The sequence below is a fragment of the Salvelinus namaycush genome, chromosome 2, assembly GCF_016432855.1.
Source record: "Salvelinus namaycush isolate Seneca chromosome 2, SaNama_1.0, whole genome shotgun sequence".
In the NCBI taxonomy this organism is placed as follows: domain Eukaryota; kingdom Metazoa; phylum Chordata; class Actinopteri; order Salmoniformes; family Salmonidae; genus Salvelinus; species Salvelinus namaycush.
In genome coordinates this window covers 12,292,149-12,317,753 of record NC_052308.1, presented here as the reverse complement: position 1 = coordinate 12,317,753, position 25,605 = coordinate 12,292,149, and the positions used below count along the sequence as shown (strand labels likewise).

The following is a 25,605-nucleotide window of genomic DNA, read 5'->3' as shown; positions in this document are numbered from 1 at the left end:
CAAGGATAGGTAGGATAGTCAGTTATACGAGGATATGTTTGGCAGCATGAGTGAAGGATGCTTTGTTGCGAAATAGAAAGCCGATTCTAGATTTAATTTAGGATTGGAAATGCTTGATGTGAGTCTGGAAGGAGAGTTTACAGTCTAACCAGACACCTAGGTATTTGTAGTTGTCGACATATTCTAAGTCAGAACCGTCCAGAGTAGTGATGCTGGTCGGGCGGGCAGGTGCGGGCAGCGATCGGTTGAATAGCATGCATTTAGTTTTACTTGCATTGATGAGCAGTTGGAGGTCACGGAAGGAGAGTTGTATGGCATGATTCTCGTCTGGAGGTTTGGGTCCAAAGGGCCAGAAGTATACAGAATGGTGTCGTCTGCGTAGAGGTGGGTCAGAGAATCACCAGCAGCAAGAGCGACATCATTGTTGTGTACAGAGAAAAGTGTCTGCCTGAGAATTGAACTCTGTGGCACCCCCATAGAGACTGCCAGAGGTCGGACAACAGGCCCTCCGATTTGACACACTGAACTCTATCTGAGAAGTAGTTGGTGAACGAGGTGAGGCAGTCATTTGAGAAACAAAGGCTGTTGAGTCTGCCAATAAGAATGCGTTGATTGACAGAGTTGAAAGTCTTGGCCGGGTCGACGAATACGGCTGCACGGTATTGTCTTTTATCGATGGTGGTTATGATATCGTTTAGGACCTTGAGCGTGGCTGAGGTGCACCCATGACCTGCTCGGGAACCAGATTGCATAACGGAATAGTTACGGTGGGATTCGAAATGGTCAGTGATCTGTTTGTTAACTTGGCTTTCGAAGACTTTAGAAAGGCAGGGTAGGATGGATATAGGTCTGTAACAGTTTGGGTCCAGGGTGTCTCCCCCTTTGAAGAGGGGAATGACCGCGGCAGCTTTCCAAACTTTGGGGATATCAGACGATGTGAAAGCGAGGTTGAACAGGCTAGTAATAGGTGTTGCAACAATTGCGGCGGATAATTTTAGAGAGGGTCCAGATTGTCTAGACCAGCTGATTTGTAGGGGTGTAGATTTTTCAGCTCTTTTAGAACATCAGCTATCTGGATTTGGGTGAAGGAGAAGATGAGGAGGCTTGGGTAAGTTGCTGTGGGGGATGCAGAGCTATTGACCAGGGTTGGGGTAGCCAGGAGGAAAGCATGGCACCCGCAGAAAATTGCTTATTGAAATTCTTGATTATCGTAGATTTATTGGTGGTGACAGTGCCTCAGTGCAGCCTCAGTGCAGTGGGCAGCTGGGAGGAGGTGCTCTTATTCTCCATTGACTTATGTCCCAGAACTTTTTGGAGTTTATGCTACAGGAAGCAAATTTATGTTAGGAAAGCAAAGGCTCGCTTTTTCAAACTGCTTTGAACTGAAGACAGCAAAGGTGTATTTGGAAGGCAGGTTGGTCAGGGTGATATCTATGAGGGTGTCCGTGTTTAGGGTTGTACCTGGTAGGTTCCATGATAATTTATGAGATTGAGGGCAGCTAGCTTAGATTGTAGAACTGCCGGGGTGTTAAGCATATCCCAGTTTAGGTCACCTAACAGTACAAACTCTGAAGATAAATGGTTGGTGATTAATGGGAGCTGAGGGATGTCTTTAACAAGCGGGAACAGTGAGACTTTTTTCTGGAAAGGTGGATTTTTAAAAGTAGAAGCTCAAACTGTTTGGGCACAGACCTGGATAGCATGACAGAACTCTGTAGGCTATCTCTGCAGTAGATTGCAACTCCACCCCCTTTGGCAGTTCTGTCTTGGCGGAGATGTTGTAGTTGAAAGGAAATTTCCGAATTTTTATTGGCCTTCCTAAGCCAGGATTCGGATACGGCTAATACATCATGGTTGGGGGAGTGGGCTAAAAGCAGTGAAAAAAACAAACTTAGGGAGGAGGCTTCTGATGTTAACATGCTTGAAACCAAGGCGTTTACCGTTACAGAAGTCAACAAGTAATGGCACCTGGGGAATAGGTGTAGTACTGGGGGCTACAGGGCCCGGGTTAACCTCTACATCACCAGAGGAGGAGTAGGATAAGGGTACGGCTAAAGGCTATAAGAACTGGTCGTCTAGTGCGTTCGGAACAGAGAATTAAAGGAGCAAATTTCTGGGCGTGGTAGAATAGGTTCAAGGCATAATGTACAGACAAGGGTATGGTTGGATGCGAGTACAGTGGAGGTTAACCTAAGCGTTGGGTGATGAGAGAGGTTTCGTCTCTGGGGGCATCAGTTAACCTAGGTGAGGTCTCTGTATGTGTGTGGGGTGGGACCAAAGAGCTATCTAAGACATTTTGAGCGGGACTGAGGGACCTACAGTGAAATAAAACAATACAACTAGCCAAGACAGCAGTAGACAAGGCATATTGACATTGGAGAGAGGCATAAAGCAATCACAGTTGTTGATCAGGAGAGTTAAGACAACAATGGGTAAATGGCGATGAATGGGCAGAGCAGGTCAGTTAGGTACATACAGGACCTGAGTTCGAGGCTGGGGCCGACAGGTAAACAAAATGACGTACTGTGTTATTGAAACAGTCCAGGGGGCATCAGAAGTGTAGCCGAGTGATCATAGGGTCAAAAGAGCAGCAATAGGTGAGTCAGGGTGCCGTTCTGTAGTCACTACTACGCTAGGCGAGCAGGGGACACAGCGTTCAGAAAAGCTTGCGGCCCGGGGCTAGTAGATGGTTTTTCGGTGACACCGTAACAGAATACCCTGTTGAGACCACATCGGGCGATCACGTCGGCAGTCCAGTCGTGATGGATTGGCGGGGCTCCGTGTCAACAATAAAGGGTCCTGGCCAATTGGCAAAGGAGTTATTGTAGCCCTAGAATTAGCTGGTATATGGGTCTAGCTTGAGGCTAGCTCAAGGCTAGCTGGTGCTTTCTTTGGGACAGAGGCGTTAGCTAACAGTAGTTACTCGTTTGCAGCTAGCTAGCTGCGATGATCCGGTGTAATGATCCAGAGCGGCAGGAATCCGGTGATTATGGTAGAGAGAAGCAGTCCGATATGCTCTGGGTTGATATCGCACTGTGCAGACTGGCAGGTGTTGTCCGAGCTAAGGCTGGCTAATGCCGGGGGGGAAAAAGGCGAGGATCGCTAGCCGTGGACTAGTAGCCAAAGACTAGTAGCTAGTTAGCTGGTGAGCTCCTGATGGAAGTTCCAGTTATAAGGAATAAAAATAGCAGATCCGTGCCATATTTGTTGAGGCGGTTTGCAGGAAGTATATTTATTTCGTAGATATAGAGATTAAGATGTATACGAAAAATACAGGCTATTTACATGGGATAAGACAAAGACAGATATACACGTCCTACTGCGCTGCCATCTCGAAAAGAAAAAATAATTATGGCAGCCCCCCGCACCTTTTTGATTGAGGGGTTGGGTTAAATGTGGAAGACATTTCACTTGAGTGCATTCAGTTGTACAACTGACTAGGTATCTCCCTTTCCTTACCTTGTCACAACACAACTGATTGGCACAAACGCATTAAGAAGGAAAGAAATTCCACAAATTAGCTTTTAACAAGGCACACTTGCATTCCAGGAGACTACCTCATGAAGTTGGTTGAGAGAATGCTAAGAATATGCATAGCTGTCATCAAGGCAAAGGGTGGCTACTTTGAAGAATGTCAAATATAACATATGTTATGATTTTTTTTTAACACCTTTTGTACACAGGGATTTCACGTTTTTGACTGCACTGGCCTTTAACTGGTAGGGAACGCTAAGTGTACTGCATATTCCATGTCCTGTATCTAATCTAGACTGAGATGGGGAAACCAGAGAACGTGATGTTGACATGCGTACTGTAGGGAGGGAAAGTCAGCTTCCTTTTTGATAACAGGTATAGCAGTTAAACAGTGCTTCTGGTGAAATCATCACACGATCATCATGGCCTTTGTTTAGAGACTGAATAGTTGGAGCTTAGTTTCATAACAGTTGTAGCTTACAATATGGACACACACACACTTGCCTTGCCAGGCTTTGCTATGATGCAGTGTATTTGTGAATAATTTAAGAACTCTTTAAATGGGTTTGTTTTTCCCCCCCATCGAGTCTCATGGGAGCGTGTGGAGAAATGCAGAAACTCCCTTCCCAAGGGTTTGTGCTTAGATTTTTTTTCTAAATTAAAAGAAACGCCACCCAGCCCGGCCCTCTACCGGGACAGTGGTTTTGAGTCTACCAGGAGCTCTAATTGAATCAGTTAACCCCTAAATCAGTTAACCCCTAAATCATATATTTAGCAGTAAAACAGATGCTATGATCATAACACGGAGCTCAGGCAGCTCACCTTCAGACGTCATTAGACGTTTCTCTGTCTGTTACTCTCAGCCTTTTACACTGAAGACAACGCCACCAAATATACCAACAATGGAATTGGGCTACAGAGCTGAGAGTATAATGGGATTTACTTCAGACATATATTATTATGAGATGTCTATCTCTGGTTGGTTGCACTGTGAATTATTCTCCCTCTGAGGGAAATGCTAATCGACCCCAAGCTTTGAAAATATAAAACATATTTGCTCAACATTATATTGTTGCAGTGTTTCAAAATAAAACCCAGGAATAAAACCCAGGATGATGCTTTAGATGGCGGTAGTACTGTGACTGGAGTATGGTACACCTTATTGTATGGATTACATTAGACACAGGTTGTTGAAACCGTACCTCTCCTCTTCTGTTGTCCAGACTGACAATTTCAAAAAATATATTGAATTGATTTTCTCTGCTTAGGAAGAATTTTAAAAGTCCTGATCTCACTTTCCCTTGGCAATTGAGATCTTATCAGGATTAATATAAAATATTTAAAATCATGTGTTGCATGTGGCTTCAGGGAGGAACACCATAGAAAAATGTATTAAATGGGGCTGAATGCAGAGCTAAATAATGCAGCTGGAGTGTGGAGCTGCAGCCCCAGAGCCAGCAGGTCTATTCTCTCCTTGATTAGCCGGGCTCAGACCTGGGCAGAAAGCCAACACGTTGCTCCAGCTCCCAGCCCAGCTACAGTTGGCTACCTACACTACCGGAGGCTGAGAAAGCACTGCTTCAGGAGGAGCTTAGCATTTCACCAGCCACTGTCTCTAACTACGGAGCATCACAGACGAGGAGAAGCCTCGCCACACAACACAGCTCCCTCCAATATAAAACAAAGCCACACACACACTTATCACACACCACTATTTACTCTTGGATTGTGTTTTAATAGCATTTGTTAAAGCCCTATTGTGTCAGTCCCAAAGAGAAGCCTCCGATTCCTTTACCCTTTGTCTGGAGATATGAATCCCTCATGTCCAACGCTAACGTCCCTGTGGTATCAGGCCAGGCAGGGCATTGTCTGTTCTGTGTTCTTTACTGTGGTCCCTCTCTCCACAGGGCTCCTACTGGGCCATCGACACCAACCCAAAGGAGGACGCCCTGCCCACACGGCCAAAGAAGAGGCCGCGGTCCGGAGAGCGAGTGAGTCCTCCAGACACGCCACATCCTCCCCTGAAGCTTTGTGTTTTTAACGCATGTAGATACCCTCTCTTAATGATGAGTGCGCTTATGTGGAGAATTGGGTAACCATATCATACAAAGTCTTCACATACAGCAAAAAATAAATTATGTTCAATCTCTCTCTGATAGACCTCTTTGTCTCTGCCTCTCTCCCGTATACTGTCTCACTCACACGCGTGTACACACACACACACACACACACACACACACACACACACACACACACACACACACACACACACACACACACACACACACACACACGCAGGCACGCAGTAGGAGTTTCTCCTCCCTTTATGTAACTGCCTCTGGATGAGTCTCAGTCTTGTCTTGTAGCAGGCTCCTCATTAATAAACTATGCCCCCGGCTGCTGTTACTTACATACATTGCATTCTGCAGTCATCTTTTTTTAAACATAAAAAAAAAAATCAAACATCAATTTATGTGCACTGGCTGTTCATTCTGAGCGGGAGCTTTTGTCTTTAATTATGTATGGGTTGTGTCCAATGTAACGCACAGCCTGACTGGTTTAGTAAACTGCCCAGATTGACCTGGCTCTGAGGCATCCATCCATCTCCTCCTGGCTGCTGCGGGCGGCAGTCTAGCCCGCTACAAGACATACAGAGACAGACACAAAGACCCACTCACTCAGTTAACCAGCCACGTGTATGTCTGTGGTTCTAAGATGGGGAGGGAGAGGTGCACATCCTATACTATACAGTACCTACACCTGTGTGTTTGTGTGTAAATTAGTTTAAATATAGTCATTGGTGTGTAATTCTAAAGCAAAACAAATGCACAGAATTCACACTATTCACCCACCCTGAGGTTTGTGCATGTATGTTGTTAGTGCACATGCACACCATCCTCCCTTACTAAAGATGTGACTGTTGGCCTACAAGGCATCCCATTAAGTCTCAGACATTTAGAAAATTGTGACTTTGTGAAATCTCATTTATGTTTATCATGAATTAAAATTGGTATTGTTGCCAGCCAATCCTCTTACAGTAAGCAGTTTTGGCAGACAGGCATGGTGGAGTTATCTCCCCCAGCGGCGCGCCCGCAACTCGCAGAGAGCAATGGGGGCTCTTCTCTTCATCTCCTCAGGAAATATTTCAAATGTGACCTAAATAAAGGTGTTGCTTCTTTTGTTATTTATAAATGGTCCTGGTGTATTTTCCATACTAGAGATCTGCATTCCTCCCTCTTGCCTGGAAGGATAACTAGCTTCCTAACAAACACGGCAACATGAGTGTTAAAACCTATACCTTCGTACTTATGGCTTGAGGTTATGTATTATTCTTAGAATTAGTTAAGAGTGAATATTTTAGTGGTCCTATATTTGATAATTGGCTAAAAGTAATACTTTTCCCTCCCTCCCTCCCTCCCCAAGGCTTCCACACCATACACCCTGGAGTCGGAGTCTTTGGGAATGGACGGTATGATCTCTGGAAGTGCCTCTCCAACTCTGGCAATCAACACTGTGACTAACAAGGTACCTACCCAGCATGCACCTGCACACACTGCACCACCCTGACCCCTCCTTCCTCCCTCTGCCCACCCACCTACAGCTTGTTCCTCACTGAGAGCAGCACTCAACCGAGATATACACACACACACACACACACACACACACACTACAGTACATCTCACGCTGTAACACACAGCTGCACGGCAGCACAAGAAACACTGTATAGATGGATACACACACACACACACACACCACAACAACAGGGGATTACTCATTCTGTTCAATACGATATTGATGTTGAGTATGGTATTTGAGTTGAGTATCGTGATGATAACTCTGGTATTGGTATTGAAATCAAAATTCTGGTGTCGTGACAACACTACTCTACACACACCTGAAAGTTCATGGAGATGCCCAGTCCTTTTCTGGTCTGTCCATGAGATGTGGTTGGGTTGCCTAGCCTCACGACTCACACTAAAGTCATCATTGATGTCGTTTGTGGTGACGAGGGGTGTTGTACTAAACAAAGTAATCCATTTGATCGTCTCTAACAAATCAGAGTATCAAAGTCAAACCGCCGCTTTATCTTTGTGTCTTCTGGACCAATCAGACGTCCCCGAATGTGTTCACATTCGGTGAGGGGTCAGGCAAGTACTCAGATCCAGATTCGTTGTGGAGAAGAAACTAACGTCCATGGACGTGCCGTAGCGTTTGGCTGGAGGAGTCTGGGTAGGCTGGCAAGACAGTACTGTGTGTGTGGATGTCTGTTGCCGTATAACCCTCACTGCAGAGAAAGAGCGGGAGAAGCCACAGGGACTGCAAGCTATTGGCGTTGAATACGCTGTTCACTCTGAAATTGAAATAGGCTTTTTAACCTTAAGCCCTCTCCTCTGGGCCCAGTGGGGGCAGCTTTCTGGAGTAACCTACAAGAGTTGCTCATTCATTTACTGCAGCGAGCATAAAAAAAATACTGGGTTTTATATAAACGGGGGGGGGGGGGGGGGGGGGTGCTTTGGGGTAGAGTACTTGAGGGTGGGATTTGTGAGAAGAGGAGGGTGTGTGTGGTCTTGCTCTTCTACCCTCGTGGGGATCTGAAGTCCCCACAAGGATAGTAAAACGAGGAAAATTCTCCCTCGTTGGGACGTTTCCCACATCCCGACGAGAACAAAGGCTATTTTGGGGTTTAGGTTTTGGGCTTAGGGAAAATAGGATTTTGAAAGGAAATACATTTTAGGGCCTCACGAGGATAGAACCGTGTGTCTGACTGCGTGTGTGTGCAGTAAGGGGGAGTGGTGTGTCTCTGCCCTTTCGGTAGGAGGACTGTCTTTGGCGTGTGAGACGGGCTAGGCTAAGCCCCTGTAAACACACACACTGCTCTCATCTCAACAAATAATCACTTGCCATCGATTTGCTGGGAAAATTGAGGTTTCAAACCTCAGTTGGTCATTTAACACGGACATCCTTCATAGATAACAACAGTTTGATTTCACACATAAGAATCATGGGAAACAAAACCCTCAAAATTCTGAACATCCCTGCTTCAGGCAAGGTTACAGCGGGGCTGTGTTTGTGTGTGTGATGTTATGAGTGTCTTTTGTTCTCCTGATTGTAACTGTTGCTATGATAAAGTGGAGAAGCAGCAGCAGATCTGAGCCCTACTCCTGAGAGGGCTTGTTTCTCACTGTGTTACACTGTAAACATACAACTGGCCACACCTCTTTTGGTGCACTGTGCCAAACCACAGGAATTCCCTCTTTCTCGCTCTCTGTTTTCCCTCTATCTCATGTTCCTGCCTTCTCTGAGAGGCCAATGGGAGGCCGTGTCAGGACTACAGAACCAGTGAGAATCCCAACATTGTCTGTTAGACGTGCCTCAAGTCTCCCCCCTGCCTTTCATTCTCTCTCTCTTACACACACACACACATGTTTTAAAACATTTTTCTCTGGTCTATTCTGAGGTAGCTGTTTGCAATGGTTGTGAATGAGACAGAAGTCTGGCACTAGAGCGTGATAAAGGAAGGGGGATTGTAGGAAGAAGTGTGTGTTTACTGAGGAAAAGTCTGGCCCTGTGCTTTGCTTCTCTTTCTCCCTCTTAAATCCTGTGAGCAGGGATTCTGCTGAACACTGGCAGGCATTGTTAAAGACATCTGGGTGAATCTCGCTTTGATTTCATAATCCATGTCTCATGCTCCAGATTATAGTCTTACGTAAAAGACACACCTGGCTTTTTACTTAATTTACTGCTAAGAATAGAACACACACTAACTCCTGCTAGTTGCTAGCACCAAACACGCATCAGGATTTACTGTGGCAGGAGCTCCTGCCTGTGTGAGCATGCTTGTCTTTGTGGGACTGGATGACTTTGCGTGTGTGTGAGAGACATGATGACTGGGTTTTGGTCTGTGACTGTGTGGCGTGCTCGAGTGGGCGTCTTGACTCTGGGGTCTGTGTAAACCACAGAGCAGTGAGGTCTGGAAATCATCACACTGGATCAGGGGAGTAAAAATAGATTGGTGGTTTAAGGCTAAAACCCACTTATGACTTCATTACATGTAACATTTGTATTTCTGCAGCGCACTGTTTGATTAGCATTGTAGTGCTGATTTTGAGACGTGCCTAAGCCCTCAGTCTTAGCTGCTCATTGATTTCCTCCTTCACGCTAATGAACACTGGAGCCAAGCCCACACTGAGTGGTGGAAGGCAAGAGTCGACTAATTAGCTTCTCTTTCATCCCCTTCCCCCACCACACATTCACTACAACACTGGATCCAATACTCTCTCCTCTGACTGTTATTAAAGCACTACATTTTTGTGTCATTCTCTGGCTGAGTGAGAGCCCACAATGACACACTACTGAGGGAGAGTGCTGTGTGTCAGGATTAGTGCTTTTGAGGACAAGTTTGGTTATAAAAAAATTATCACGGATTTCAGTTTTGATTATCTTTTTCAACATTAAATGCATTATGAAACAATGACAAATTATTTTAGTGGAAATTCCAAAGCCCAAAATAGTGAACATTGAATTGCCAAAACATTGAAAACACTCTTGTCTTTGTCAGTTCCACATTGGGTAGACATCAATAGAAAAAGAGGACATTACTATGAAATAATATTTCAGTTGTGTGTATTACTTGGTTTTTATTTGATGGTGTTATTATTTTTCATTCTTTAAAGCCATCATCTCTTCTCAGGCAGTAGCAGGCAGCCAGCCAGCCAGACAAAACATCTAACGTTCTCTGTGCTCCCCATACTGTACTGTCTTTGAGTCATCCTATTTAGCTAGACTAGCTTGCTAGCTAGTAGCTGCTTATGGATGCTACATAGCTGTCTGACAATCATTTGACTAGTTCTTCAAATTATATATGGCATACTTACAAGACCGCTTATGAGCAACTACTCCAACTATCAATCGGGTAGAGATACCTCAAGAACTGTCTCTATCCCTCTCATTATTGTGTTGTGTACATTCTCATGTGGTCTGTGTAGGCTAGCCGTCTCTGTCCTAGCCGGGAAGGACAGGCACGATGGATTCTGTTCATTGTAGTTAATTACCACGTTTCTGCGCTGAACTAGGTCATATATTTGCCTAATGAAATATACAACTCCCTTCAGCCCAGCGTCCCAGAGAGTTGACAAAATGTATCTTGTGAATGATTTGGTTTCTCTCTAGAGAAAAATAACGAACTGTGGGACGCTGAGCTGAAGGGAGTTGTAGTTTTCATTAGGCAAATAGTCTACCTATTTCAGCGCAGAAACGTGGTAATTAGCTACTATGGAATTCAAGTAATTGAACTGACGTTTGTCAATTAGTTGTTTAATAACCCCCCCCCCCCCCCCCCCCCAAAAAAAAAAAAATGGTTAATTGCTCAGAACTAGTCAGCGTGGCTGTACTCAGACTGCCTATATAACAGTTACAGAGGGCAGCAGCCAGATCTGGGTTCAAATGGTGTGTTTTCTTTCCAACACTGAGCGGATGATTAAGCTTGCCTGGTTTGACAGATTTGCCGGGTTTTCACTTTTGTGATTATTCCATTGGTTCCATTGTGCCAGGCAAGCTCAATCAAGCACAAGTACTATTTGAGCTCAGATCTGGAGGTGAGTCAGGCCTAGACTTCTCTCTGGCCTCAGAAAGCAGAGCAGCCTTCATGTCCTGCTGCTGCTGTGTGTTACACTGAGAGAGAGGGTGCAGGCAGGGCCACAGCCACTCAGCCTGATAAGCAGAGAGCCCTGACTGGACACTGGGCAAGACTGAGCACACATCACCAGCCCCATCCAGGATGTTAGTGCTGCTGCCAATACCTGCCCTGTCACACACACCAGCCAGTAGCATCGCTCGCATAGCTGCCATTCCACACATCCTTTCAGTTTCACAAAATGGAAAAAAATGAATGCACGTCTATTCTCTCCGGATCTCATTATATTCATCGCCAGATTGTTTCTACCACTAGTGCTACTTAATAGCAATCTGTTGTGTGACACCACAATACACCATTTTTTTTCTTTAGCAAAGCCTTTTCAGATGATAATAATGAAGATGGGCACGTTGCAGTGCTCTGGTTGCTTGCGTTGCTGTATTGAAAGGTCAGGGTCTCGGTTGAATTGAAGACCTTTGTTGTCCCAAACCGATTTGCGCTCTGTGAGCAGATGGGTCTGACACGGCCAGTAGTGTGACCTTTAGTAAAAAAAAAAGACGCTCTCCCTTACCTACCCAGAGAGAAGAGCCTTTACCTGGACACTTATTCAGAAGGAGACCCTGTGGCTCGGATAGCTGTGGAGCTTCAGAAAATATGTTCCTGGCCAGCCACCCTCTCAGTCCAAAAAAAGCACTCTGATAACATCCAGTACACAAATGCTTTGCATGCACACACAGGTATCGAATTCCTACACACACAGCCACACGCACACAAACCAAATTCAGTTTGTTACGGAACAAAACCCATCCCCGCCCATTATTTGGGCAAATGGTGACTCACCATCAGAATGATAATGATTGTATATGGCATGCAGTTATTCGTCAAACCCTGTTGGTGTATTTCTAGGTTGTGTGATGTGCGGTATGCAAGAAAAGCTAACACAGCCTCTTCTTATTTCAGGTGGCATTATACAACCCAGACCAGGATGGGAGTGACAGCCCAAGAAGCAGCCTTAACAACAGCCTGTCTGACCAGAGTCTGGCCTCCGTCAATTTAAACAGTGTGGGCAGCGTGCACAGCTACACACCGGTAAGAGCTCACACTGCAACCTCCTCTAACCACAGTGTTACAGCTATACACACTGCTAACACCAAGCAACACAAACAACTACAGGATCCCAGTTAGAAAACATTTAGAACTGTGATTCTCAGCTGGTTGGTTGCGGGAGGTTTTGAATGGGATGTGATTGTCTGTGTAAAAAAAATATAGAATTAATTTTTATTAAACATACTCCATTCTGAACTTAAACGACTAAAACCAGGTATAACGTGTGTAGAAGTGATAATGAACCTATATTTTAAAATAATTTAACATTCTGAAGTAAAATAGTTCAATCATATAATTTTCAATATAGATTTATTAGCAGCGCTATTTAACGGATTTGGTTGATTTTATTGTCTCAAACCAGTAAGCTTGAAAGCTCAGACACACTGGTAGGATTGTCAAATGTTTGCCTGTGTTCACACAGCAAAGTTAAAATACTCCAAACCATAAGGTATCAATAGTGTTGTTTGGCAATGCATATACACGCGTATTGCTTATGGTCTAGATTTCAAGCGATCTGTTGATACTTGTCTAATACTGTCAGTGCCAGGCCATCGCCAAATGTTTAGCTAGATAGCTCAAGTTAGCATATTCGCTAACTAGCACAACATAGCTACCTAGCTAAGGACACTGCACTAACTCAGCAGCTAACACAGGCAGCTGTTTCATGGAAATTAGCTAATCCATTGTGATTCAATTATGTCAATACTAGCTACAGTGGTTAGATAGTATGTAGTGTTGTGTGCATTGTCTGTGAACTTAGCTTGCTACCATCCCATAGCCAACATTACATATGAAGTGTGACTGGTTGATTCGTGGATGTACAGAGAAAATGCCCTCGTCTTTTTTCCTTTTTTTTCTTTGCTCCCAGAATCTCACTGCCGATAGACTGCCGATAGGTACTTGCTAGAACAAAAGTGACGAACCTGCTGATTATACTTGTAGAATCGCAATCCTTGTCAATGGCCAACAACTTGACTTTGAGCCAATCAGCGATCACGAACGTTACTACTGGGTCGGCCTGCAGCAGGTACCGCTTTTGTTCTAGCAAGTACCTATCGGCAGTCTATTGGCAGTGAGATTCTGTGTATTTCATGCTTAACATTCTTCATCAAGAATATCGGTGAAATATAATTAAAAAGGTGGGACTGTTGTTCCATTGTCATTTAATTAGTACATTTACTAGCAATATATAATTTTTTAAAGTTTTCCAGATTGCATTTTGGCAACAAAATTCGCAATGCGGATATTGGATTGAGACAGACAACCTGGTTCAATTTCGGTCCTAAGGCAAAACCAGTTGAAAACCACCGATTTTAGAACATGCATGTCAATCTCTAACCACAGTACCCCAGCTATACATCAGCTAAAACCAAACAAGCACCACAAATAACTGTCACTGTATCACAGTTAGACATACAGGAATTTAGGCAGTGCATGCCAATCTCTTATCACAGTAGATAGCTGTAACCCTGGAACTTAAACACAGTGTATCAGCTCCAATCTGAGGGCAGAGCCCCAGACCAGTTAGTTACTGTATATCTCATATGATCCGAGAGACCCAGGAGTTTCCCTTCAGAAGAGCTATAGACAGTGAGAGACTAAAGAGGTCGGGGGGTTGGTGCTCTAGCGCAGAATATCAGGGCGGGGTTGAGGGAAAGTGAGAGCTGTACACACTCTTGGAGAGCAGACAAAGAGAGCTGTTGCCTGTGATGCCTTCCCACCAGAGATGCCCCCTTCTTTGGTGGGGTCCTCCTGCTTCCCAGGGTGCTATTGCTCCAGGCTCTCTGCATCGATCCGTTCAGACTGATGGATGTCCCTCCAGTGCTGCTGCTGAGAGCAGACTGTTTCCTACTGCCTCACTTCAGCCAGGCAGACTCAGACTGGATTCTTTAGCAAGGCAATCTATACTGTAGCCCACCAGTATGTCTGCGAAGCCCTTTACTGTGTTAAAGAATGTGTACTCTAACAGCAGGGCTACTTTAAGTGATAGCTCCATTATTAGTGTCCTTCACATGTTAAACCTGGTATGGCTTGAAAGCTACCTCTGTGATGCTGCGATTAAAGGATATATACTGTTCTTAAACATCTAGTCTACTTCATGTAAATGTAAGGTACCTCCACAGTTATAGAATAGTGATTGCTCCATATTAGTGTTTTTCTCATCATTAACCTTATTAGACCGTCTTTTAGAGGGCAACATTGCCTGCACTCTTATACACCATTGGATAAAATTGACCCTCACACTACTGTACATGGGTAAAATGATTGCTTATTTGTTCAAGGCTTTTGTGTTTTTGTTTTAAATACATTTTGCAGGTCATCTATTGTATTGGCTTTGTGTTGATTTTGGTTTCTCTTTTAATACTTTTTGAGAAGGATGCAAACAGCGATCAAGACAGTCAAAGGCATGTAGTTGATGTTTAGTTTGAGGAGTGACCACTTTACACCAGATTTTTAGCTGCTTATACATGTTCATTATGGGTTCTTGGCAGTTTAATTAGGTTAGTGGACAGGACTAAAATATAAGCCTTGATCTGTTGCACCAAAAATGTACTGAACAAAAATATAAACGCATTATGCAACAATTTCAATGATTTTACTGAGTTACAGTTCTTTATACAAATCAGTCAAATGACTGGGAAGGAGCGCAGCCATGGATGGGCCTCGGAGGGCAGAAGGGTTTTATTACAGACAGAAATACTCCTCAGTTTCATCAGCTGTCCGGGTGGCTGGTGTCAGACGATCCTGCAGGTGAAGAAGCTGGAAGTGGAGATCCTGGGCTGGCGTAGTTACACATGGTCTGCGGTTGTGAGGCTGGTTTTACATACTGCCCCCAAAAAATTTAGCTACATTGGAGGTGGCTTATGGTAGAGAAATTAACATTTAATTCTCTGGCAACAGCTCTGGTGGACATTCCTGCAGTCAGCATCCCAATTGCACGCTGCTTCAAAACTTGAGACGTCTGTGGCATTGTGTTGTGACAAAACTGCACATTTTAGTGACATTTTATTGTCCCCAGCACAAAGTGCCACCTGTGTAATGATCATGCTGTTTAATCAGCTTCTTGATATGCCATACCTGTCAGGTGGATAGATTATTTTGACAAAGGAGAAATGTTCACTAACGGGAATATTAACAAATTTGTGCACAAAATTTGAGAGAAATTAGCTTTTTGTGCAGATGGAACATTTCTGGCATCTTTTATTTTAGCTCTTGCAACATTGGACCAAACCTTTACATGTTGTTTATTTTTGTTCAGTGTAGAAAAATGTTTTGCATGAAATGTTTGTGGCTCTCTTGTTCTCCAGCAGATCCATGTGCAGATATCCATTGATGTCTCTGAGACGTATGTTTCCCAGTCAAGCGTCAGTGTTCGATGGTGTAGTCGGTGCTCTTCACCAGTTAAAGTGAAAGTTGTAGTCTGTGTTTGGCTGTGGTAATAGGTTTGTATTGTAGTTAGTATGTTAGACGGAGGTGTGTACCGCTAGGTTGTACTGCATGACAGAACACAGCCGTCAGTGTTGGGTGTTGAGTAGATGTAATTCACTGCTCCAAAATCTCTAATTATCTCTCCTCTATTTCTACTCCTCTCCTCTCGCTCCTCCTCCATCCCCAGGTGACTAACCACCCAGAGCCAGTGTCTCAGTCGATGAGCCTCCAGCAGCCCCAGTACAACATGCCAGAGAGGGACAAGCAGCTCCTCTTCTCCGACTTTGAAGATCTCAGTGCCTCTTTCCGCAGCCTTTACAAGTCTGTCTTTGGGCAGTCCTTCAGCCAACAGGGTGAGTGCTTGTCTAGAGGGCAGGATGACCCTTCCCGGGTAGTAGGGCTGGGCGATATGGCCAAAATCTGATATCCTGATATAGGTCAGTTCATATCCTGATAATGATACAAATCATGATATAGCACCTATTTTGTATATGGTTGATATAAAATGACCACATGTAAAGGCCTATTTCTTAATACATTTAGAATTAAACTCAACAAATAAAAGGTACTTACTCATATTTTATTATTTCTCCTTTTATTTCGATTTTTTTTACTTGTGCAAATGTTCAATTAAGCATGTAACAAAATATAAAATATTAATGTATAAAATCTAAAGAGGTAAATTGCAAACAAAATAAACATAGGCCTAAAATATATATTTATTTATTAATTTTTGAAGGCTTGCCTATTTTGGTTTTAATACGTGTCACATATCAATTTGCATTTGGTACCTTGAGTTGAGTGTTAGAACAACTCACGAAACCCCCGTTTCTCGACCGTGTAAATTGAGGCCATGTCTTTGCAGACGTAAGTTGTAACGGCAGCTGTTATCTCCTTCCATCTTCGTGATTCTTTGCCATATGGTGTGCCGCGGGCAAACGCCTCTTGCAACGTCTAAGTCGGGGGTTTGTTTTGAGCACTCGACTACTTTTTTGGGTCTCATCCGTAGACTCTCTCCGTACTGTTTCACATGATTCTTGTGTAGGTGGTAAAAGAGGTTAGTGGTGTTTGAGCCTGTTGTCGGGACCGGCCTGTGGCATGTTTTGCAGAGGACGGTTTTCTGGTCCGTGTCAGACTTTTCATACCCGAACCACGTCCATGCGACCGAAGAAGCCCGTCTTTTAGGTATGAGCTCTGTGTCATGTTCACTCTCCTCCATGTTTGTTTGTGTTGCAAATTTCCTTCCACGCGACTCGTGTGGAAGAACGCAAAGCGTCGTCCAATTGACTAAAAATATTGCCGTAAAGAGTGTGATTTGCGACAACGATTTAAACGATAGACGTTTTTCTATCGTCACAAGATATATATGGTCATATCGCCCAGCCCTACCGGGTAGTGTTAGTAAACTCATGCAGAAGATGCCAGGATTATTCTATGGGTGTTATACATCTAACAGCTGGTCAAAGGAGAGTGGAATTGACGCTTGGTCGAAGGAGAGTGGAATTGGTGGGAATTAGGTCTAGTGATTTCAATGAGTTATTTAATAGACAGTAACCGTAGTGCAAATCTATGGGTGTTTTCATGGTCTACTGTGTGCTAAAGCCACGTGCTAAAGCCTCTGGCCTCATTCCCAATGCTAAGCATAAAACAGAGTCGGCAAGTTCATAGCAGAATGATGCAGTGGACTTTATTCATTATATGGGATGAAACATGTTAATCCTTACTCTGCCTGTAATCTAGTATATCTTTAGGATGATATATATCACACACTTCATATGATTGCAGCATCAAACCTGCTTTTGCCATAATGATGGAGTTCATAATGATAAAGGCCTATTGCACAGAGTCAGATCAAGTGTGGCTCTCCAAAACATGGCAGCCCTTTAGAACGTAATGCTTTTTGTTTGTAATCTGATTGACTGATGAACAAAAAGCACTTGACAAGTGGGTTATGGGCAAAAGCAGACAATGCTTTTCCTTGTATAGCCTACTTTCACAAATCTAATGCATTTCATGCTAATGTTTTCAGTGTTCCTCTCCTTTAATCTATCATCTAAGTTTCATTAGTTTAAAGTTGTTCCCTTTTTATGTGCATAAAAGTGAAATCTCTTAGTCAGACAAGCCCTTGCAATTAAAAAGTGTAAATAAGCGAGCGAGAGGATTTCACACCATGGTGCTGTAGACAGTGAGCTAATTCACCGGCTTTGATAATAGGTAATGAGCTCGCATTATTATTCTGGGGCTGCGCGCTAATTGCTTTCTGTATTTCCCTGGTTGGACAATGGGCTTTCTGTGCCGACAAGAGATCCACCTTTGTCACCGCTGCAGTAAGTGTTATGGGGCAGTGGCGAGGGGCTGGAGTCAACTCTAAAAGCACTCCAGTGAAATAGGTTAACTGTGGCAAAGCTGGTAGCCTAGCGGTTAGCCTAGTGGTTAAGAGCGTTGGGCCAGTAATCGAAGTGTAGCTGGTTCAAAACCCCAAGCCGACTAGGTAAAAAATATGCCGATGTGCCTTTGAGCAAGGCACTAACTAATTGCTGCCGTAAGTCGTGCCGATAAGAGATCCACCTTTGTCACCTCTTCAGTAAGTGTTCTGAGGCAGTGGCAAAGACACCTCTAAATGACTAACATGTAAATGGACAGGCCTCTTAAGAACCACTCCCCTACACGATTGCTGTTGGGTGTGCAGATGTTCGTGCTCCAGTCGTGCTTGTTTAGAAAACAGTGCTGCTGCACAATGACAAATGTGAAAAGAAACACAGGATGCAGAAGAAAGGCTCAGACTCTAGTGCTGCTGAGACAGCTCGTTCAAAATGGCAGCTGTTTAGTTTCAATGTAACATCACTTTATTTTACATTGTATGTTTATATCAAATAGTGATTCAATTCTCTAAGCAGAGAGCAATAATAATGACTGTGTTTTGTGTGTGTGTATATGGACTTCCAGGTTTGATGGGCATGCCAACGGAATCGTCCCAACAGACCCACACCTCCTGCTCCTATCAGCACTCACCCAGTGGCACCATTAGCACCCAGAACACCCTGACAAACAACCACTCCAGCAGCGGTGGCCAGGTGCCTCTGTCCCACCCTCCCCAGCTCCCTGGCCAGAACGCCCACCCGGGCCATGGCTCGCCACACACACAGCACATCTCCCAGCACGGCCCACACAACCAACATGGCCAGCACAACCAACACGCCCAACACACCCAGCACCAGCACCCCCATCACCCTGCACACTCCCAGCATGGTCCGCACCCATCGCAGCACGCCCAGCAGCAGCACACGCCGCACCCCTCCCAACACGCACAGCACACCCAGCACCCCTCCCAACACTCCCAGCAGCACAGCCAGCACCCCTCCCAGCAGCAGCATCAGACTCTGGCTCACCAGCCCCATCCTGCCCAGCAACAGATGGCCTGCAACACGGGTAAGACCTGCCTCTTTCTTCCACACCTATGTCTCTCACACACACACAAACAAACACACACATTCAGATACACTCAGAGATAACCCTCCTAGACACAGCTGGACATTTGTTCTGTATAAATACCAAGACCTGCTTTAGGACAACGGACAGTAAATCACCATCTGATTTATGCTGTTTGCTGTAATGAGAACAAAGCAAATGTTGCATCCATACAGCAGACAGTACCTCTGGAGCACAGCAACCTTTTCAGAGGGAACTGGCTCCTACCAGTGGCCAAAGTAGAGTACCGTTGCAGGAAATGTAGAAACGAATGGACTCCTCCAGCCTCTAAAAACCAGTCTGTGCTCCGTCTGTGTTTACAGGTCTGCCCTCTGACTGGTACCCAAATCTGGACGCACTGAAAGAGAGCTGCCGTATTGCCAGCAGTTATAACTGGGCTGATGTCGACCTCTCACCTTTTCAAGGTGTGGCCATGAAGGATTATGTAAATGCAGTTGCATTGACACAGCCAATTTCAGCCTCAAATAGGATAACTATACAGGCTGCTCATTTTTCAATATGTTAGGCCTGCGTTTAATATATTTTTCTTACTGTCTACCTGTATTCTTTTCACTGACATTTTAAAAGCTGTTTATTGTGTTTACCAGAGTCATTTTATCCTAATGATTTCATGGCTGATTGCCCATGATGAGCACCATTAGACACGTTGGAGTTCTCTCTTTTTGTTGGTGTGCTGACGTGTTGCCAATCAACAGTTGAATTTGAAGGAGCTCTACAATTAAAGAACACTGCCTTCAAGTTTAATTACCAAACAGTGTAGCTCAGCAGGTCAGAGTTGATCCAATTACAGTATACAATTGCAAGGTAGGCGGTTTTAATTATCACCGATAAAGTTTAGTTATGTAATTAAAGCATTTTTTTTTTTACATAGATAAAAGTATCTACACCCACTTTTCACATTTATGGGGTGTGGATGATTTGACCGGTGATTTTTATGACTAACTTGTCGTTGAGACATTTCTCTGCAGTGGTTAGCAGCTAGTACTACTGAATGGGTTGGACTGGTGAGCTGCTGAGGCGGCGGCTGTACATCGCTGTTGTTTTTCTTGGTTGATGATATGTATGTTTGACCCTGTGCAGGACTGAAGGAGAGCATGAGACTAGCAGAGCAGAACAACTGGGCCCTGGAGCCCACACAGATCGCAGATCTCTGCTCATCTATCAACCAGTTCTTCGCCCGCACCGGCGTCATTCAGCCACAGGGGGCAGTGCAGCCCGTACCCGTATGCCATGGTTCCATGCACCCCAACAAGCCCAGCCAGCACATGGCCACAGGTGGGTGACTCATCATCTCTAACCTGCATCCCAACTAACATTATTATTGCATTTACCACTCCAGATCACTGGACATTGGTGGCATTTTCCTTTATGTAAATGTACACTGATTGTACAAAACATTAGGAACACCTTCCTAATATTGAGTTGCACTCCCTTTTGCCTTCAACAGCCTCAATTTGCAATTTGTTGGGGCATGGACTACAATGTGTTGAATGCGTTCCACAGGGATGCTGGCCCATGTTGACTCCAATGCCTCCCACAGTTGTCAAGTTGGCTGGTTGTCCTTTAGGTGATGGACCATGATACACAGGAAACTGTTGAGTGAAAAATCCAGAAGTTTTGCAGTTCTTGACACAAACTGGACCTACTACCATACCCCATTCAAAGGCACTTAAATATTTTTGTCTTGCCCATTCACCCTCTGAATTACACGCATACACATGTCTCAAGGTCTAAACATCCTTCTTTAACCTGTCTCCTCCCCTTCATCTACACTGATTGAAGTGGATTTAACTGGTGACATCAATAAGGGATAGCTTTCCCCTGGATTCACCTGGTCAGTCTGTCGTGGAAAGAGCAGGTGTTCTTAATGTTTTGTCCACTCAGTGTATATTGCAATAATGCTGCGGACCAGGTGGCTTGTTTTAGCTAGCGCATATATTCTTTTGGGATTGCGATATTTGAGTTTGTCTTTCTCTCCACAGGAAATCTCTACATGGACTCAAGACAGAGCATGTCTATGATGGGCCCCCCAGGATACCCCCACATGCCCCCAATGAGCAGCGCAGGTCCCACAATGACAGGTACAGAACAGCGGCAGCCCCTATACAACTACTCACTAAACTAGGTCTCAGTTAAGGGGATGGTCACTCCGAGTATTCTTCAAACCTATCTTTCCACATTCTACAAGCACAACAACACCTTGACTAGTCCATTTCCCGTTCAACTACACATTTAACCAATGAAGCTTGCACAGTGCATGTGTGTCTTTGTGTGTATGTACTATGCCCAACTCCCCTGCTCTCTTCTCTTAGGACACCATGCGCAGATGAACCAGCAGCACATGATCTCTCCCAGAAACTTCCAGATGCACCGCATGCCAGCTGATGACATCCAGGATGACTTTGACTGGGACTCCATTGTCTAATGTTAGATGTTCTGCCCCTAACGAGGAACGGTCAGGTGGTGCAGAGCAGGTGGAAGTAGGAGGAAGAAGCCAGGCTGAGCTGTACGCTCTAGCGAGGAGAATGACTGTTGCTGGTGGGATACAGAACAGAAGAGCAGGTGTCGTTTTGGGAGGATAGAGGGAGAGACTTCAGAGTGCTGCCATTTTTACAAACAAAATGAAACATACAAAATAAAGGTTACTTTGAAGACAATCATATTTACTAGGACATGTTTAAGTGGTGGCTTATATGCTTGTCTTGACCAGGCAAGTAGCACACGTTCATGTCGAAACAAATCCTCCAGTCCTCGTTCCTCAGCCAGCCCTCTCCCATCCCCCTCCCAGACAGCAGCTTTCCAAAGTTCCCCCAGCTCCCTCCGTAACTGTTGTGATTTGAGCGACTTGTTCCGCTTGTTATCCTTCTCGTGTTGACTTCAGGCCTCAGCTGCCTCTTGGATGAGTTTGTCTCTCTTTATTCGTTTTTATTATTTTATGGAAAACGCAGGCCGCCTGTGGTGCTTGTTGGTCAGCTTTGGGTGGACGATGGATCCCCTATAGTGGGTTTATTGGTAGGAAGGTTAGGCTCCCCAATAGTGGGTTTATTGGTAGGAAGGTTAGGCTCCCCAATAGTGGGTTTATTGGTAGGAAGGTTAGGCTCCCCAATAGTGGGTTTATTGGTAGGAAGGTTAGGCTCCCCAATAGTGGGTTTAGTGGTAGGAAGGTTAGGATCCTCAATAGTGGGTTTATTGGTAGGATGGTTAGGCTCCCCAATAGTGGGTTTATTGGTAGGATGGTTAGGCTCCTCAATAGTGGGTTTAGTGGTAGGAAAGTTAGGCTCCCCAATAGTGGGTTTAGTGGTAGGAAGGTTAGGCTCCCCAATAGTGGGTTTAGTGGTAGGAAGGTTAGGCTCCCCAATAGTGGGTTTAGTAGTAGGAAGGTTAGGCTCCCCAATAGTGGGTCTATTGGTAGGAAGGTTTACAATAACTGAGGTTATGTTTTGAACAGGGTGTTTTGCATTGAACTAGGCTTCACATAAAGAACACAAATGCTTTATCATAGAGCATTGTCCTTTTAACCAACACATCTGGCCCATAAAAATAAACCTAATTGTGTACATTCAGAAACATTACAGGCAGTATTTGTTGTGGTTTTGTGTCTATTCTGTCAACAATGTCATACCTTTATCTCCAATACTCCAACAAGACTGAAACTGGTAGATGAATTCCAGACCTCATCACCTTTTTTTCCCCACCTTTGTCTGGCTTTTTTTTCCTTTGTCAAAATAATAATTAGACTGAAAGTAGTCTCATTCTCAATCACTACATCCTTCCACTGGTCCCGCAATCAATGAGATTGATTATAATTTCCCTGTACTAGTGTATTAAGGGAATAGTTTGTAGTTAATACACAAAATGAATGAGTACAAGTATACGCCTGTAGGTGTCTATTCATTATATTAAACTCAGTGTAAATGCAGCACAATGAACTGTAGGATATTTTCCTGTTATCTTCTGATGCAGGAAATGTACTGATTTAAATCAATTACTACAAGCAATAGGAATGTTCTTCATTCAGATGCTATACGTCTGAAGTCATCAGAATTGATCTCCCAAATATCTTCTTGGTTGTGACCGTCAGACTTACACTGTAAGGCAGAAAATATGCTGAAATACGATATAAAAAGGGAACGAGGTGTGTGTGTGTTGCCCTAAAATTACAATCATCTGCATATGCTATCAACGAGCACAAAACAGATGCAGAAAAAAGAGATGAAAGCAAGGGTTCAAGGCAGATGTGCGTTTTGCAGGCAGGGTTTCTTATGTTGAGAAATGAGCTCTATCTGGTCAACAGCCAGGTGGAGATGGAGGATGAGAGACTTGAGGTTCTGGAAACACTCCTGTCCTCTCTGTCCCTCTTTGGCGCCTTAATCAGACTGGCCCTGAACCCTCATCATGGTGCTGCGTTGAACCTATATGGGAGCTTTGTCTGGGTAGAGCACAGTTCATCTTCCCTTTTTAATTTGTTCCTCCACTATTGGCCCCTTAGATAAACTAAATCTGTGGCTGGATTTTGTTTTACTCCATTTCTGAAAATGTTTAGTTTTTTTAAACAAACAAAAATCATGACATTGTTTTGTAATATCACATAAACACCAGTGGGCCAGACACCAAAATGTCTCGTGACAGTGTACATGTGTAGATACTGAACCGCCATTGTCCTTTTGAAACAGGAGGCAGAAGACAAGAAGGGAAGCTTGGCTGAAGCTAGTGCTAGCTCTTCTCACAGCTAGCTATACTGCCAGGCACATCTGCAAGGTTTCACAGATCTTTTAGCAGCCAGTTCGTTAATACTGCCCATTGTTTTGATCTTAAATGTTTTTTTCTTTCTTTTCCTCCATCTTTTTCCTTTTCTTACTTCTGCTACTTTTACCTGTACCGGATTTTCGGTTAGATTCCCAAATGTTCATTGTATTTGAAAGCGTTGTGTGTGGCTGATTGTCTTGCCTGTGGATACCCATTGAGTGTTTAGGCTTTGTTTAATGGCCAAAATCAGTCAGTCAGTTAGTCAGTCAGTCAGTCAGCCATTTAAAGCACAGTCTGATTGCTCATTCAGTTAAAAAGCCAAGATCACTTAAGATTGTCCACCATTGAGCCCTTCATTAGTGAAGGAGGACTACTTTATGGAGAAGAGATCAGTGTAGCGATTTTGAATTGACCATTTGATTGCTAGTTGAAGTCAGCGTGGGTGCTACAGACTCTGGGACTGACCTAAGGAATGGGTGTTTAGAGGGACACGGTGAGAATGTGGATATAAAAGTGATAGGGAAGTCTTGGCAGCCCATGGTTTTGTATGTTGCATTTCATCACTGGTAATGATGAGGGCACTAATGAAAAACTCTCAGACAGCCGTAGGGTATGTAGTAAATCCACCCCCACAGCTCAGGAGATGGGATGGGCTGGAAAGAGCTCATGGATGTGATCAGAGGTAAAGAGGAAGGGAAAGACAATGACTGGATCACCCTCTTAACTGTGTGTGCTTGTGTGTCTGTGTGCGAGTGAGTACATTTTGTTTAAAAAGACAATTCAATTTTTTAAATACTGCTGGAGATGTACCTGCCAGAGAGATTACTATGATATGAAAAAAGAAAATAAGCCTTGTTCGCTTGTTACATTACGGAGAAAACTGCCAAGAAGTACTGCTGATTGAGGCCTATTTTATTCAGTGCTGGTGTGTTGTTGTGCTTCTTGTAAATAAATGTCTTTTCAATCATCCCTTTTTCCTCTTGCGGGCGGGACATCAAGGCAAGGGGTTGGTCTTACTCATGAAAGAGGGAAAAGAATAGAGTATTTTGTTATTGTCCAATCAGAGGGTGAGACCGTATGTGTATATATCTATATTGTATATATGTGATGAAAATGTGTTGGCTTTTTGTGACACTACCTTTTACCTGTACTATGGTTCTACATTCAGTGTTTCAATGTTGATAATATATATTTTGTTATGTTTTTCAGTTTTTCAGTTTGTCTTTGTCATTTCTTGTATTTGTTTTCTTTTTCTCCTTTTTGTCCTCTTGGTTATTGCACGGTTTATTACTTTTGCTGTCCAATGAGGTGATACAGCTACTCTTTGTATTGGTTTAGTGCTGTAAAATAACTTGTTATTAGAGTTGTCGATACCACCCCCATCCCCAATATGCATGAATGGCACTTAAACAAATAAAATGTTAACTTCACTGTGGAATGGTTGTGCGTTTATCATATTTTTTTGTGTATTTGAATGAGTTACATGAAGCAACTTGTGAATTATTTCATATTTTGAACATAATATGTAGCTGTTACTCGCATCGCCGTTACAGAACACGTTTTGCAGTATGTTTAGACCATAGTAGTTGTGTGTAGGGGAATTTCTATATACACTGTTAAAATTGCAGCAATTATGACAAATCAGAGCCAAACTGAATGGTTAGTGTTGAATATAACAGGTAGTAGAGCCCAACTGGCAGTAGTGCAGCTCCTTGCTCACAACCTCA

At 43.9% G+C, this 25,605-nt stretch overlaps 1 protein-coding gene across 1 annotated transcript in view; it reads left to right on the top strand.

Moving 5' to 3' along the window:
* Window positions 1–25,316, top strand: part of LOC120059130 (forkhead box protein J3-like) — a 135,110-nt gene extending 109,794 nt beyond the window's left edge. Inside the window, exons 4-12 of the mRNA XM_039007963.1 lie at window positions 5,382–5,465; window positions 6,898–6,999; window positions 12,068–12,196; window positions 15,831–15,996; window positions 18,590–19,072; window positions 19,435–19,536; window positions 20,213–20,407; window positions 21,115–21,213; window positions 21,445–25,316. Of these exons, the coding sequence (XP_038863891.1) occupies window positions 5,382–5,465; window positions 6,898–6,999; window positions 12,068–12,196; window positions 15,831–15,996; window positions 18,590–19,072; window positions 19,435–19,536; window positions 20,213–20,407; window positions 21,115–21,213; window positions 21,445–21,557 (1,473 nt within the window). The 3' untranslated portion in view covers window positions 21,558–25,316. The remainder of the gene's footprint in view (window positions 1–5,381; window positions 5,466–6,897; window positions 7,000–12,067; window positions 12,197–15,830; window positions 15,997–18,589; window positions 19,073–19,434; window positions 19,537–20,212; window positions 20,408–21,114; window positions 21,214–21,444) is intronic.
* Window positions 25,317–25,605: the final 289 nt, after the last annotated feature.